The following is a 16,529-nucleotide window of genomic DNA, read 5'->3' on the forward strand; positions in this document are numbered from 1 at the left end:
TCCTCCATTCCTGTCTGTTTTGGGCTAGCTTCGGGACACTACCCCAGGTCAGGTCCATTGTTTCCATTTCCTCCTCAACAGTTCGACGCCAGGTGGCTTTGGGTCTCCCTCTTGTCCTTTTCCCTTCCGGTGTCCAGTGCAGGGCTATTCTTGGGATGCTGTCTGGTTCTCTTTGGCTTTCACCATTGACATTCATCCCAGCATCTGTCGATAGCCCTGGAAGTCATCATGCACAGTAGTGTTGATTCCTTCAGTTGCTGTTTCCGTAACATATTTGTTTTACGAGACAGGGTTATTAGCCCTGTGCTCAACCTCCAACCAGGAGGACCAGTGGATCGCTCTTTGTCTCGCCTCTACCCTTCGACCTGTCCAGCATAGGAGACCCTAACAGGAGATGAACCTCCCGCTGGCATAGCTCCAGGGGTCACTGAGACACACAAGCTCCCCGACCACGACAAGGTTCATCATTCATGAATGTCTCATCATTATCTATTTATATCACAAATGAACTTTCATTCTGGGCCCTGGCCAACAAATTGCAGCAATAGCAATACCAAAAAGAATGCATTCCTGTTGGAACATGATAAACCTGTTTCTCTTTCCACAGATGTTGTTGGACGCTTCATCATTTTCTATCGAAGATAGACACAAAATACTGGAGTTACTCAGCGGGTCAGGTAGCCTCTTTGGATAGAAGGAAGGTATGATGTTTCGGGTCGAGACCCTTCATCATTTTCTATTCTTATTTCAGATATTCAGCACCCGTACTTAAAAAAAATACTTTGCACTCCAGTTGGCCAAGGTCTGTCTTCGCCTGAAGCACCTGCCTGCTGTCTGGCCGTTGATCCATCGACAACGGAGCCGGGATATCCCGTGTGTAGAAATGAAATGGTTTACACCGAAGATAGACACAAAATGCTAGACTAACTCAGTGGGACAGGCAGCATCTTTGGAGAGAAGGAAGGTGGTACTTTTCTGGTCGATACATTTCTTCAGGGGAGAGACCAGGAAGTGTGCAGTGTGAAAACGAGACATCAAAAGAGAAAATGTATTAGATCATTGTTAGCTGAGGAGAAGTGCACGCTAGGAGAGTTGTGGATTTGTGGAATTCTATGCCTCAGAAGGCAGTGAAGGCCGATTCACTGGAGAGTTTCAAAGGAGTTAGATAGAGCTTAGGGCCAGCGGAATCAAGGGATATGGGGAGAAGGCAGGAACGGGGTATTGATTGGGGGTTGATCAGCCATGATCACGGTGAATGGCGGTGCTGGCTTGATGGGCCGAATGGCCTCCTCCTGCGCCTATTGTCTATTAGACACTAAAAGCTGGAGTGTGTGGAAAAGTAGGAGCGAGGACAGGCAGAAGCATCACTGGAGAGAAGGAATGGGTGACGTTTCGTGTCGAGAGCCTTCTTCTTGTGAAAGAGAAGTGGGGTTAACGTTTCAACTCGTTCATCGTCCAGGGATCGCGCAGGCCCGTGCACGCGCATGTCGGATCGGGGGGGGGGGGGGAGTTGACGGCGGTGACGCGCACGCCGGCGCGCGGGCGGTCGGCGGTTGCGGCGGCGGTTTCGCGCGCGCTGATAGCGGGGGAGCGGGTGGGCGGGCGGGAGTCGGTGTGAACCCGGACCCGTGGCGGCAGCGGATGTTGTGATTAGCCGCACCCGGACTAGTGGGAGGGGCCTCGTCCTGTCCTGTCCGTCGCACGCTCGCTGTGGGGACCAAAGATCTTTGGTGAGGACGAGGTGAGCGCCACGGGCAGGGATGGAGGGAGGGAGAGAAGGAGGAGAGAAGGAGGGAGGGAGGGAGGGAGGGAAGGTGCGGGGAGGGGAGGCCGGGGCGTTGCGCGGGTGGACTTCCCTCTTTCCCCCCCCCCCCCCCCCCTCTCCCTCTCCCTCTCCCCCTCTCCCTCTCCCTCTCCCCCTCTCCCCCTCCCGTTGTGGCCACAGATTATAGAGCTCCTCTATAATCTTTGGTTGTGGCGGTGTCTCCATCTGCAAGGCCCTTGCCTGCTCCCTGCCACCCGTGGCTCTCCGCCCTTGAACTTTGGCTTGCCCTCTAACTTTGCTGGCCCTCGTCACCTGGCATGAAGGCTGGGGTCGGAATGTGGGCGGAATCCAGCACAGATCTCGCCCCGAGACCAAATCATACATAAATAATAACACGGGAATAGATTCAAGCATCTAGATAATGTGATAATGTCCAGTCTCATGACCAGTTGGTTGGACCCGGGTTGGGGACCGAGAGCGTTTGCCGGGCTGGTTTGTGGATGCTGCTGCTTCTCTCTGTCTCTCTGCCGTTGCTGCTGCCATCTGCATTCCTCTCTCCCTCTTCCCCCCCCCCCCCCTCTCCCCCCCCCCCCTCCCCCCTCCCCCTCCCCCCCCCTCCCTCCCCCCTCTCCCCTCCCCCCCCCCCCCCCCTCTCCCCCCCCCCCCCTCCCCCCCCCCCCCTTCCCCTCCTTCCCCCCCCCCCCCCCCCCCTCCTTCCCCCCCCCACGCTCCCCCCCCCCCCCCCCCTCCCCCTCCCCCCCACCCCCCCCCCCCTTCCCCCCCCCCCTCCCCCCCCCCCCCCCTCCCCTCTCCCCCCCCCCCCCCCTCCCTCCCTCCCCCTCTCCCCCCCTCCCCTCCTCCCCCCCCCCCCCTCTCCTATCCTCCTCCCTCCCGTTGTGGCCACAGATTATAGAGCTCCTCTATAATCTTTGGTTGTGGCGGTGTCTCCATCTGCAAGGCCCTTGCCTGTTCCTTGCCACCCGTGGCTCTCCGCCCTTGAACTTTGGCTTGCCCTCTAACTTTGCTGGCCTTCTACACCTGGCATGAAGGCTGTGGTCGGAGTGTGGGCGGAATCCAGCACAGATCTCGCCTCGAGACCAAATCATACATAAATAATAACACGGGAATAGATTCAAGCATCTAGATAATGTGACTGGTCCAGTCTCATGACCAGTTACTCCGCCTCCTCGCAGTTGGCCATCAACAATAGTGACTTTTAAAAAGGAGATTTTATGCTTTAAAATAAAAACAAAGCGTTGGGAATTCTTGACCTGAAATGCCAATACTGTTTCTCATCTCTGCATGGCATGTTTTGTGTTTTTATTTCGGATATCCACTATCTGTAGTTTTTATTTTACTGCCTCTTCTGCTGGATAACCATTGTAAATAATTCCACGTATAGAGTGCCCTCCACAATGTTTGGGACAAAGACCCATCGTTTATTTATTTGCCTTTACTCCTCAATTTGAGATTTGTAATAGAAAAAAATAATGTGGTTAAAGTGCACATTGTCAGATTTTAATAAAGGCCATTTTTATACATTTTGGTTTCACTCTAAAAATTACAGCAGTGTTTATACATAGTCCACCCCCATTTCAGGAAGGACACCATAATGTTTGGGACACAACAATGTCATGTAAATGAAAGTAGTCATGTTTAGTATTTTGTTGCATATCTTTTGCATGCAATGACTACTTGAAGTCTGTGATTCATGGACATCACCAGTTGCTGGGTGTCTTCTCTGGTGATACTCTGCTAGGCCTGTATTGCAGCCATCTTTAGCTTATGCTTGTTTTGGGGGCAAGCTCAATTGGGTTCAGATCAGGGGATTGACTTGGCCACTCAAGAATTGACCATTTTTTAGCTTTGAAAAACCTCTTTGTGGCTTTAGCAGTATGTTTGGGATCATTGTCGTGCTGTAAAATGAACCGTCAGCCAATGAGTTTTGAGGTACTTGTTTGAACTTGAGCAGATTTGATGTGTATACACCAGAATTTATTATGTTCCTACCATCAGCAGTTGTATCATCAATGAAGATAAGTGAGCCAGTACCTTCAGCAGCCATACATGCCCAGGCCATAACACCCCCACTACCGTGTTTCACAGTTGAGGTGGTATGCTTTGGATCTTGGGCAGTTCCTTCTCTCCTTCATACTTTACTCTTGCCATCACTCTGATATAAGTTAATCTTCGTCTCATTTGTCCACAAGACCTTTTTCTGTGGTTGCTAATGTTAAACTGAGTTCTTTCAATCTAAAGTCAACTTGACTCAAACACTTGTTGCTGTTAAAATCAATTCTTTATTCAGCTGAGACTAGTCTCTTGAACCTTCCAACACAGAGCTGATGCTCTGGGGCGGGTCCAGAGAGGAGTAACTTTGATACAAACTCATGGCATTTATATAGGTATTACACATTTTAGATACAGAGGGTATGACAAGCTAGTAACCAATCATCTGAGTCCTTCTGGTAATTTACAACATCAGTCACATGATCCCCCTTCCCTGGCCTCATTACAGCCTTTGTTTGCCTGTGCTTTATAACTGTTTTAGAATTATTTTATTTCAACACAGCAAAACCCCAGTAGGCTCTTATGAAAGACCATTCCTCAAAATACAAGATACGTATATAACACAACGATCACACAAGTCATACACACTTTCTATACCAAGAGAAAATATATTTCTATAAATCTAAACAATTTCTATAAGTCTAAAGTGTACCTTTCTATTAAGCCAATACATTTCATAATTGGTGTTATTATAATTTTACACATTTTGAAATACCATTACCTATGTCTTTAAAACATTAATTATATAAGTTTGCAGAATTGCAGTTTCTACGTTCAAAACAGACATTTCCATCTCCCATCCAAAGATACATGGGTCGTAAATCTGTCAATTTACTTAAAATGACTTTGGTGCCTTTCCTGTTATCGGGAAGTAGGGTTTCCAATCTCATGTACCAGCAGAACACAAGAGACTACATCTCAGACCATTATCAGAATTCCATCTGTTTCAACCTTTATAGAAACTACTCCCTCAATCTAATTATTTCTCAAAGCAACTATTCTTTCACTTGCATCTTATTCCTTATCACACATTATAATTGTACACAGCCAAAGCTAACTGCAGTCTATCATCTCTCAGCCTTGAATTCTCTCAAACCTAGCAAAACAAGCCATAACTCTTCACCTTTATGTCACATTCAGAGCTCAAAAATGTACCATAGAGACAGAGCAGATGGCCTAAGAAGAGGCCCCTTATTCAGCTTCCCAATCTTCAACACAAAGCCATATCAAATACAATTTTTCTTTCAGTGCTATAATTGCCCCAAACAATAACCTAAGCTAAGCAGGTTCTCATTCAGGCCTCCATGTTTTGATTCATCTTTGCCTGTGTGTATGTGTCTGTTTGCACTTTATTTCGGTTCAGGAAAACCTTAAGCTTTTCTTTTGCAAATTACCTAGCTTATATAAAAATCACTATCCAAGTGGTTCTATTTGTATAATATTTCCTCACTCTTTTAAGTACTTGGCAAACTGTAAACTGGCCATTCTATTTTTGCGGCTAATCAGTGGTTTGCATCTTGCAATGTAGCTTCAGTATTTCTGTTCATGAAATCTTCTGCAGATAGTGGTCATTGACAAATCCACACCTGAAGAGTGTTTCTGGTCTGTCATAGAGGTGTTTGGGGATTTTTCTTTGCTATAGAGAGAATTCTTCTGTCATCAGCAGTTGAGGTCTTCCTTGGCCTGCCAGTGCCTTTGTGGTTAGTAAGCTCACCAGTGCTCTCTTTCTTCTTAATGATGTTCCAAACAGTTGATTTTGGTAACCTTAAGGTTTGGCTAATGTCTCTAACAGTTTTATTCTTGATTATCAGTCTCATAATGGCTTCTTTGACTTTCATTGGCACAACTTTGGTCTTCATGTTGATAAACAGCAATAAAAGTTTCCAAAGGTGATGGAAAGACTGGAGGAAAGACTAGGTGCTGAGAGCTCTCTTCTACCTGCATTAAGGAGGCATTTAAACACACCTGAGCAATTACAAACACCTGTGAAGCCATGTGTCCCAAACATTATGGTGTCCTGAAATGGGGGGGGAGGACTATATATAAACACAGCTGTATTTGGTGAAACCAAAATGTATGAAAATACCCTTTAATAAAATCTGACAATGTGCACTTTAACCACGTGATTTTTTTTTTTTCCTATTACAAATCTCAAATTGTGGAGTACAGAGGCAAATGAATAAATGATGGGCCTTTGTCCCAAACATTATGGAGGGTACTGTATATAAAGAGTGAGAGAAAAATCGCGACACAAGAGACTGAAGGTCACGAGTCAGAGTGTTTTATTGTCATGTGTTCGGAAATGAAACAATGAAATTCTTACTTTAACCCAGCAGCACACATATGTAATCATAGTACTCTGTAAATGCCGTAATAAATAACAAAAATGAATTCAGTATTTAAAAAAGCAAACAAACAATAATAGTGCAAGGGCAAGGACAATATCCTCCAAGGCTATGTAGTTCGGAGCTTAGTTGGAGGTTGTTGTGTTTAATCGCTTGATGGTTGTTGGGAAGAGGCTGCTCCTGAACCTGGACATCACAGGCTCTCGTCTTGAAGGTTTACAGGCTCTATACTACCTTCCTAATGGCAGGAGTAAAATGAGAGCGTAACCAAGGTGGTGTGGGTCCAGGATGATGCTCATTGCCTTTTTGAGGCAGCGACTCCTGTAGATCCCTTTGATGGTAGGGGTGGGTCAGTACCAATAACAGATTTGGCAGTGTTCGCCACTTTTTGCAATCTTCTTTGTGTACAAGTAGCTGAAGCAGGCCATGTTGCAACCAGTCAATATGCTCTCTACTGTACACCTGTAGAGGTTCAAGAGAATATTCGTTGACGTACCGAATCTCCTCAATCTTCTAAGGAAGCAGAGGTGTTGATGTGCTTCCTTTACAATTGCATCAATATGCTGGGTCCAAGATAGATCTTCAGAGACGTGTACGCCCATGAATTTAAAGTTTATGTCACTCCACCACAGTGACATCGATAAAGACAAGTTTGTGGATCCTCGGCCTTCCTCTTCTAAAGTCAAACAATCAGGACCTCAGTTCTGCTGGCTTTTGAGAGCTGGCTTGTTTTTCTGGCATCATTCAGTCAGTTGATCGATCTTCCCCCTATACTCTGACTGATTGTCATCTGTAATTCATCCAGCAAGAGTGGTGGTGTTGGCAAATTTGAAAATGGTGTTGGAATTGTGTTGAGCAACACTCCTGTGTATAGTGTGAGTAGAGCAGGGGGCTGAGCACACAGCCTTGAGGTGCTGGAATCTTGAGTAAAAATCAAACTGCTGGATGAATTCAGGGGTCAGGCACCATCTGTGATGGAAAATGGACAGATGATATTTCAGGTCAGGAACCTTCAAGATGAGATACAGCTAAATATTTTTCAAGACTTTTGCTATTTGTCAGTCATGGGTATTTTTCAAGAGCTTCATACCAAAATATTCTCTTCACATGCACAATATCTTGTTCCTCAGACTAAAATATCGATTTTTTTCAGTCTAATATATCTTACTAGGTGCGAAGGCGATTGAAGTCAGTTCCCTTTAAACCCACTAAACTTCATAGAAATATCCTGAAAGAAATATGGAACTTTTGTGAATGCACGTTAATGGCATTGTCAGATTCACAACATAAGTTAGGGGACATGATTTTGTTTAGCTCTGTTACAGTATGTGCTGTCTCAAATTAACAGTTAACCGGTAAGCCCCAAAAAGATGTATTTACTTTGATTGCAATTTTTGCTTGTGATGAAAATGGTTTATGTTATCGATAAATTGGTGTATTTTCAGAACTTTGAGAATGTAACATCCTGAAATAGAAGTGTAGCCACGGATTAAGATTTGGGAAATTGGTTTGATAATAACTTGAAGTAATAGGTGGAGTAAAATATGGTTTTGATAGTATCAGTGTTTTATCAAGCATACAATGTTTTTTTTAAACATTCAAAGACTGCTGAAATATAACTGGAAAAAACCCCATAATTGTGAACAAGCATCCTTCAAAGATGATTTCTTCTCAGTCAATAATAGGTTTACACCTAGTCGTAGGTTCAGGTGCTGTAGATCTTGTTTTATTAGAGACCATAACAGTTCAGAACAGCTTGTCCTGAATTTTGGGATGTTTAATTCATTTTGAGTAACCCAGGCAATGTATTTCTTGACGTAGCCTTGGCTGTTAACAATACTTCCAACATTGGTTAATCCATATAGAGCTATCTGTCAAAGAAAGTAGTGTCAAAAAGATGTTGATGATTTTGCAAATGGGAAACTGAAAAAGGAAATTGATTTCTAATGACCATCAGCATTCTTAATTCTACATGTAAAATAACCTTCAGTCTGGCTGGGATCAATACAATTGCATAATGAGTGTATTCTTTAGGCTGAGTATTGTGCAGTTTCTTCACATCCATTTCTGTTATGACCAGTAATGCTAATACTTCCCTTGCTCAGGGGGCTGTTGAGTAGAGTCAGAATTTTAGATTGGAATTGATCTTGTAGAAACATAGAAATATAGAAATTAGGTGCAGGAGTAGGCCATTCGGCCCTTCGAGCCTGCACCGCCTTTCAATATGATCATGGCTGATCATCCAACTCGGTATCCTGTACCTGCCTTCTCTCCATACCCTCTGATCCTTTTAGCCACAAGGGCCACATCTAACTCCCTCTTAAATATAGCCAATGAACTGGCCTCAACTACCTTCTGTGGCAGAAAATTCCAGAGATTCACCACTCTCTGTGTGAAAATGTTTTTCTCATCTCGGTCCTAAAAGATTTCCCCCTTATCCTTAAACTGTGACCCCTTGTTCTGGACTTCCCCAACATCGGGAACAATCTTCCTGCATCTAGCCTGTCCAACCCCTTAAGAATTTTGTAAGTTTCTATAAGATCCCCCCTCAATCTTCTAAATTCTAGCGAGTACAAGCCGTGTCTATCCAGTCTTTCTTCATATGAAAGTCCTGACATCCCAGCAATCAGTCTGGTGAACCTTCTCTGCACTCTCTCTATGGCAAGAATGTATTTTCTCAGATTAGGAGACCAAAACTGTACCCAATACTCCAGGTGTGGTCTCACGAAGACCCTGTACAACTGCAGTAGATCCTCCCTGCTCCTATACTCAAATCCTTTTGCTATGAATGCTAACATACCATTTGCTTTCTTCACTGCCTGCTGCACGTGCATGCCTACTTTCAATGACTGGTGTACCATGACACCCAGGTCTCGTTGCATCTCCCCTTTTCCTAATCGGCCACCATTCAGATAATAGTCTACTTTCCTGTTTTTGCCACCAAAGTGGATAACCTCACATTTATCCACATTATACTGCATCTGCCATACATTTGCCCACTCACCCAGCCTATCCAAGTCATCTTGCAGTCTCCTAGCATCCTCCTCACAGCTAACGCTGCCCCCCAGCTTTGTGTTATCCGCAACCTTGGAGATGTTGCATTCAATTCCCTCGTCCAAATCATTAATAGTTATTGTAAATAGCTGGGGTCCCAGCACTGAGCCTTGCGGTACCCCACTAGTCACTGCCTGCCATTGTGAAAAGGACCCGTTTACTCCTACTCTTTGCTTCCTGTCTGCCAGCCAGTTCGCTATCCACATCAATACTGAACCCCCAATACCGCGTGCTTTAAGTTTGTATACTAATCTCTTATGTGGGACCTTTTCGAAAGCCTTCTGAAAGTCCAGATATAACACATCCACTGGTTCTCCCCTATCCATTCTATTAGTTACATCCTAGAAAAAATCTATAAGATTTGTCAGACATGATTTACCTTCATAAATCCATGCTGACTTTGTCCAATGATTTCACCACTTTCTAAATGTGCTGCTATCTCATCTTTAATAACTGACTTTAGCAGTTTCCCCACTACCGATGTTAGATTAACTGGTCTGTAATTCCCCGTTTTCTCTCTCCCTCCCTTTTTAAAAAGTGGGGTTACATTAGCTACCCTCCAATCCTCAGGAACTACTCCAGAATCTAAAGAGTTTTGAAAAATTATCACTAATGCATCCACTATTTCTGGGGCTGCTTCCTTAAGTACTCTGGGATGCAGCCTATCTGACCCTGGGGATTTATCGGCCTTTAATCCATTCAATTTACCTAACACCACTTCCCGTCTAACCTGGATTTCTCTCAGTTCCTCCATCTCATTTGACCCCTGGTCCCCTGCTATTTCCGGCAGATTATTTATGTCTTCCTTAGTGAAGACAGAACCAAAGTAGTTATTCAATTGGTCTGCCATGTCTTTGTTCCCCATGATCAATTCACCTGTTTCTGACTGCAATGGACCTACATTTGTTTAACTAATCTTTTTCTCTTCACATATCTATAAAAACTTTTGCAGTCAGTTTTTATCCCTGCCAGTTTTCTTTCATAATCTATTTACCCTTTCCTAATTAAGCCCTTTGTCCTCCTCTGCTGGACTCTGAATCTCCCAGTCATCTGGTAGGCTGCTTTTTCTGACTAATTTGTATGCTTCATCTTTTGTTTTGATACTATCCCTGATTTCCCTTGTTATCCATGGATGCACTACCTTCCCGGATTTATTCTTTTGCCAAACTGGGATGAACAATTGTTGTAGTTCATCCATGAAGTCTTTAAATGCCTTCCATTGCATATCCACCTTCAACCCTTTAAGAATCAATTGCCAGTCTATCTTGGCCAATTCACATCTCATACCCTCAAAGTTACCTTTCTTTAAGTTCAGGACACTTGTTTCTGAATTAACAATGTCACTCTCCATTCTAATGAAGAACTCAACCATATTGTCACTCTTGCCCAAGGGGCCATGCACAACAAGACTGCTAACTAACCCTTCCTCATTACTCAATACCCAATCTAGAATAGCCTGCTCTCTCGTTGGTTCCTCTACATGTTGGTTTAGAAAACTATCTTGCATACATTCCAAGAAATCCTCTTCCTCAGCACCCTTGCCAATTTGATTCACCCAATCTATATGTAGATTGAAGTCACCCATTATAACTTTTACCTTTGATGCATGCATTTCTAATTTCCTGTTTGATGCCATCCCCAACTCCACTACTACTGTTAGGTGGCCTGTACACAACTCCCACTAGCGTTTTCTGCCCCTTAGTGTTTCGCAGCTCTACCCATATCGATTCCACATCCTCCAAGCTAATGTCCTTCCTTTCTATTGCGTTAATCTCCTCTCTAACCAGCAACGCTACCCCACCTCCTTTTCCTTTCTGTCTATCCCTCCTGAATATTGAATATCCCTGGATGTTCAGCTCCCAGCCTTGGTCACCCTGGAGCCATGTCTCTGTGATCTGCACATTCAACTCATCCACCTTATTACGAATGCTCCTTACATTGAGACACAAAGCCTTCAGGCTTGTTTTTACAACACTCTTACCCCTTATACGATTATGTTGAAAAGTGGCCCTTTTGATTTTTGCCCTGGATTTGTCTGCCTGCCACTTTTACTTTTCACCTTGCTACCTATTGCTTCTACCCTCATTTTACACCCCTCTGTCTCTCTGCTCACACATTTAGGAAACCCTTTCCCTTTAACTCCATCCTCGACTATCCCATTTGACACTCCACCCCCCTTATTCAGTTTAAAACCACCCTTGTAGCAGTGTCAAACCTGCCTGCCAGAATGCTGGTCCCCCACCTTTTAAGATGCAATCTGTCCCTTTTGTACAGATTACATCTTAACAGGTGGAGGGCCACCTGTTATTTGATTTATGTAGGGAAAGGGGAAATTCAGAAAGTAGTTCTAATTTCTGACCAGTTATCTTTAAAGACATAATCCAGGTATTTTGTTTTAAATTGGAAAGATGCAAATTTAGAATGAAAAGCTAATGGTCTAACTACTTGACATTGCTGCATTTTGTGAGGTGATTATGTGGAAAGAAGTTGCTGTCAAGGTAAGTCTGATGAATTGAAGCACTACATCTATTTGGTACTTTTTTTTGCAAAAAAGGACGAGGGAAATATTTGAGCAGAATTTAGTTAAACCAAATTTAGTTTATCTTGCTTGTTAAATTTTCTTGTGCATTTACATAGTGAGTTACTTTTTGGGAAATGTTGTGACATACGCTGCTGTTGTGAATAGAACAAAAAAGATCTCCATCACTGACTAATTAGATTGAAGATTGTTTTGCATTTGCTCTTTTGACTTGGGTATTTGCATAGCTGCATGGACCACTGTTATATGGGATATAATGACAGCTATTGTGCTGTTTACTTACAATAAACTGGTTCTATAATTACTTTTCACATATTCTGGAACTATAACAATCCATAAACCACCAAGAGATTGGAGAACTTAACCAACATTGTTTTACCATGTTGAATTATGGGCACAATGGTGGTTAGATTAGTTGGAGAAAAATATGCAAACTGACTATCGAGGCAGCGTCGATGGAAGAAATAGATGATATGTCAGGTTGGGACCTCTTATCAAACTGATTTATCTTAATGATAAGTCTAGGATATTAATAGTAGGGACATGAGAGACTGCAGATGCTGGAATCTGAAGCAATAAACAGTTTACTGGAAAACTCAGCAGATTGATTAGCATCTGTGGATGGAGTAGAATAGTCACCGTTTCCTCCCTTGATCTTCACAATTTTGTCTCCCTTTCCCATTTCCTGCCCTCCCATCACCTATTTTTATGCCTCTCACCCACCCAGTTTCATCCACCAACACACACATTTCACCCATAAGTTTTCACCACCCATGACAGATGAGATGACATTTTGGGTCAGGACACTTTTTTTAGTTTTTTCCCCTTCAATCGACTCCAATTTTGTTAAGTCTTCTGCGTGCTATACTTGATAAAATGTTGCCTTGATGTGCAGGGCTGTTCACTCTATAGTTCATCTCTTGTCCATGTTTGGACCAAAGTTGTATTGAGGTCAAGAGTTGAGTGACTTTAGCAGAACCCAAACTGAGCAGGTTGTTGCTAAGCAAGTGCCGCTTGATAGCACTGTCGATTTTCTTTTCAATCACTTGACTGATGATGAAGATTAGACTAATTGGGCAGTTGGATTTGTCTTGCTTCTTGTGGCCAGGACATACTTGGCCAATTTTCCGGTAGGTGTCAGTGTTGCAGCTATACTGGGACAATTTGACCAAGGGCAAGCGAGTTCTGAAGCACATGTCTTCAATGTTATTGCTGGAATATTGTCAGGGCCGTCAGCCTATGCTGTATCTTTACGTTTAGCTGTTTCTTGATCACATGGAGTGTATCAAATTGACAGAAAGCTGTCATCTGTTTTGCTGGGTACCATTGGAGTAGGTTGCGATGGTAGCAATGTTACAAAATTTTGAGATTTAAAAAAATCAAGTCTGCAATTTATCCCATCAGATAAAGCACAGAAATAAGTTTAATTTGACACATAATTCACTTTCATATCTTCAGTATTAAAAAAGTTATGGCCATTTTCATACTCGGAAATTAGCATCTTGTTCCCTATTGATTTTCCATTGACTTAACACAAAAGCTGTGATCGAGGACAGTGAAATGGCCATAACTTTATTAAAAATTAAGAGAACTGAAAGAAATTTTCAGTTATTATAGATTGAAGCATTCTGAAACAAATATGAAACAATCTTACTTGAATGACATGAAATTAAAGCATATAATTAGTTAGTTACCTAATTGTAGCTAATTCCAAACTTCAATTACTAGATCTAAACATCTATCCATTTCTTAAGAAAAGATTAACATTTTTAAATAGCCAAAGTGTCCAAATAACATTCATAAATAATTCACAATAAAACATGATTTTTAAATCTCATTTACATTAATTTATAGGCCAAATGGAAGGAATTTAGTGTTCAATTGCTGTAAATTAATGGCCATTTAAATCAGCTTTCGAGTGGGATCCTGTGGAACTCTGGGGAACGCGCTGGTTTGGAACGTTCCCATTGCGGTGGATTTGTACCACGTATGCCCAGAAAAATACTGCGGGATTTAATGGGGCCCCAAATTAGCTACTCGCAATATAAAACTTTGTATAAAGGGATCTTAAGAAGCGCTTTTTAATGTAAAAATAAACAACCTACCTTCCGTTGTCCCCTGCATGAGATTCGTCCCGTTGTCGGCGGTCGCGGGTTTAGAGGATGATTTTTAACTTACTATAACAATTAAATTAACCAATTAAGTTTAAAAATACCTGCAGCGAACGAACCTCGCAGCGATTTTTCATCAGCAACTAAGTAGGCTGAACAACCTCGATTTGAATAGCCGAGAGAAAATCGCGTTTTAAACCCGCCCCCCTCTCAAAGGCGCCAAAATCGCGCACACGGGCAGCGACAAACCTGCAGCGACGCTGAAGGTAGGTTTTGCAACATACCTACACTTGGCACCTTGTTGAAGGTTCTTGCCAATGCTTCAGCTTTCACGTTTGCACTGATCTACTAAGCATCCTCGACATTGGAAATTGTGAAATTTGTGGAACCGCCTCATTCAACGAGTTATTGAATGGTCCACTTCTGTTCACAACTCGGTGTGGCAGGACTGCAGAGCTTGGATCTGATCTTCAGGTTACAGGATTGCTTGTATCTGTCTATTATATGCTGTTTTCTGGGCATACAAGTAGCCTTGTCTTTTAGCTTCACCAGGTTGATTCATCGTTCTGAGGTATGCCCAGCGTTGTTCCTGGCGTGTCCTCTGAATTCTTCATCGAACCAGGATTGATCCCCCTGATTTGCTGTTGATGATAGGGCTGGGTATATGCCAGGCAATAAGGTTGCAGTGGTAGAGTTGCTGCCTTGCAGTGCCAGAGAGCTGGGTTCAATCCTGACTATGGGTGCTGTCTGTATGGAGTTTTTAAATGTTCTCCTCGTAAGCTCTGGTTTCATCTCACACTCCAAAGACGTACAGGTTTGTAGGCTAATTGGCTTGGTAAAATTGTCTGTAGCGTGTGTAGGATAGTGTTAGTGTGCGGGGATCGCAGGTCGGCGTGACTCAGTGGGCCAGACAGCCTGTTTCCGTGCTGTATCGCTGTATCTCTAAACTAAAATCTAAACTAAACTAAAATAAACTTTGAACCCACAACCCACTAAGTCATGGTGCAAGTTTAATCTTTATTTTCTGTTGGAATTAATCATTTTTTAATTTCAGGTGATTAAAATGGCAGAGGAGAAGTTCACATCTGCTCTGGATCTTGGTAATGAACAGTCTCGCTCCCCCACAAGCCCATCACATCTTACCCATTTCAAGCCTCTGACTCCAGATCAAGAGGAACCTCCATTCAAATCTGCCTATAGCTCATTTGTGAGCCTTTTCCGTTTTAGCAAAGGTGAGAAGAAGACCCATCTCTGAAAAATAAGCTGAAATGCTAACAGTTGTATGTTTGTGTCTTATAAATTGTATGTTAGAGGGATGTTTTCAATTCCATATTATAGGTAAACTCTGATAATTATTGATAAAACTTTGATAAATATTGTTTAGCAATTGAGTCATGGAGTCATACTTGTGGAAATAGGCCCTTTGGCCCAACTATCCCACACTAACCAACATGCCTGATCTACGCTCGTCCCATCTGCCTGTGTTTGGCCCATATCCCTCTAAACTATTCTATCCATATGCCTGTCCAAATGTTTTTAAAGGTTTTGATAGTCCCTTCCCTTCCTTCTCCGGCAGTTCGTTCCATATACCTACCAACCATTGTGTAAAATAAAACTTGTCTCTCGGGTTCCTATTAAAGCGTTTCCACCCCCCCCCCCCCCCCAACCTATGGCCTCTGGTACTGAATTCCCCTAATCTGAGCAAAAGACTCTGTGCATTTTCCTTATCTATTCCTCTATTACCCTATCTACACCTCAATAAGATCACCCCTCCCCCCCCCCTATGCTCCAAAGAATAAAGTCGTAGCCTGCTTAAACTCCCGCTATAACTCAGTTGCTCAGGCTCTCGAGTCCTGGCAACTACCTCGTAAATCTTCTCTGCACCCATTCCAGCTTAACAACATCTTTCCCATAACGGGTGACCAAAGCTGAACGTAATACTCTAAATATGGCCTCACCAATGTCCTCTCCAACTGATACAATTGGCACTGAGACATAGATCAATCGTAATATGGGGATGATTTCTTCTAAATATTGGAGAGAAGAGTAAATTAGTGAACCACCAATTCAGGACAGATATCACAAAAGAAGAGAATAAAAACTATACATCTAATTAACACATTAACTTGAAAAGTCTTGACGTATCTTGCTTTAGTAATGTTTCTGTGAATCTTTGCATCCATTATAAAATTAGAATTGTTATTTTGGAAGTGTTATTGTATAAGGCTGCAAAATAAACTCCCTGTTATCTTGTTTTGCTTTCCCCTTGAATGTCAGATGATGGAAGACCCAATTCTTCATACAGGTCGGAGGTACCGCAGCGCGAACCACAAGTTACAGGAATAAATTGGTCCAACCACCAAAATGATGGCCAACCATATTTAAGGACACCACCTACCTACAATAAAAAATGCACAGGAGAAAACAGGAGAGCATCTAGTGCATCAATGGTCAAATCTCAAGGTGCAGGTAAATTCTTGGTGCAAGTATTTAAATTGCATCGAAGACATTGTATGTCTCTATATCACATTGTGTTTAAAAAATGTGACTCATTTGGCAAATTGGTTATTTTACTATTTGCAATCAGCTCTAACGCCACAACTTTTTAAGATTCTCTTTGAATGATTATGTAAATAGTCTAACCC

The 16,529-nt window shown here is 42.8% G+C and overlaps 1 protein-coding gene across 4 annotated transcripts in view; it reads left to right on the forward strand.

Annotated features, from left to right (window-relative positions):
* Positions 1 to 1,601: 1,601 nt before the first annotated feature.
* The window catches only part of pikfyve (phosphoinositide kinase, FYVE finger containing), a 126,560-nt gene continuing 111,632 nt past the window's right edge, over positions 1,602 to 16,529 (forward strand). For 3 of the 4 annotated variants that reach the window (XM_055637655.1, XM_055637657.1, XM_055637658.1), the window contains exons 1-3: positions 1,602 to 1,741; positions 14,939 to 15,116; positions 16,162 to 16,353. In XM_055637655.1, the coding sequence (XP_055493630.1) occupies positions 14,948 to 15,116; positions 16,162 to 16,353 (361 nt within the window). In that variant the 5' untranslated portion in view covers positions 1,602 to 1,741; positions 14,939 to 14,947. The remainder of the gene's footprint in view (positions 1,742 to 14,938; positions 15,117 to 16,161; positions 16,354 to 16,529) is intronic. The other variant, XM_055637656.1, reaches the window with a different exon arrangement.

This window comes from Leucoraja erinacea, chromosome 7 (genome assembly GCF_028641065.1).
Source record: "Leucoraja erinacea ecotype New England chromosome 7, Leri_hhj_1, whole genome shotgun sequence".
Lineage (NCBI taxonomy): Eukaryota > Metazoa > Chordata > Chondrichthyes > Rajiformes > Rajidae > Leucoraja > Leucoraja erinaceus.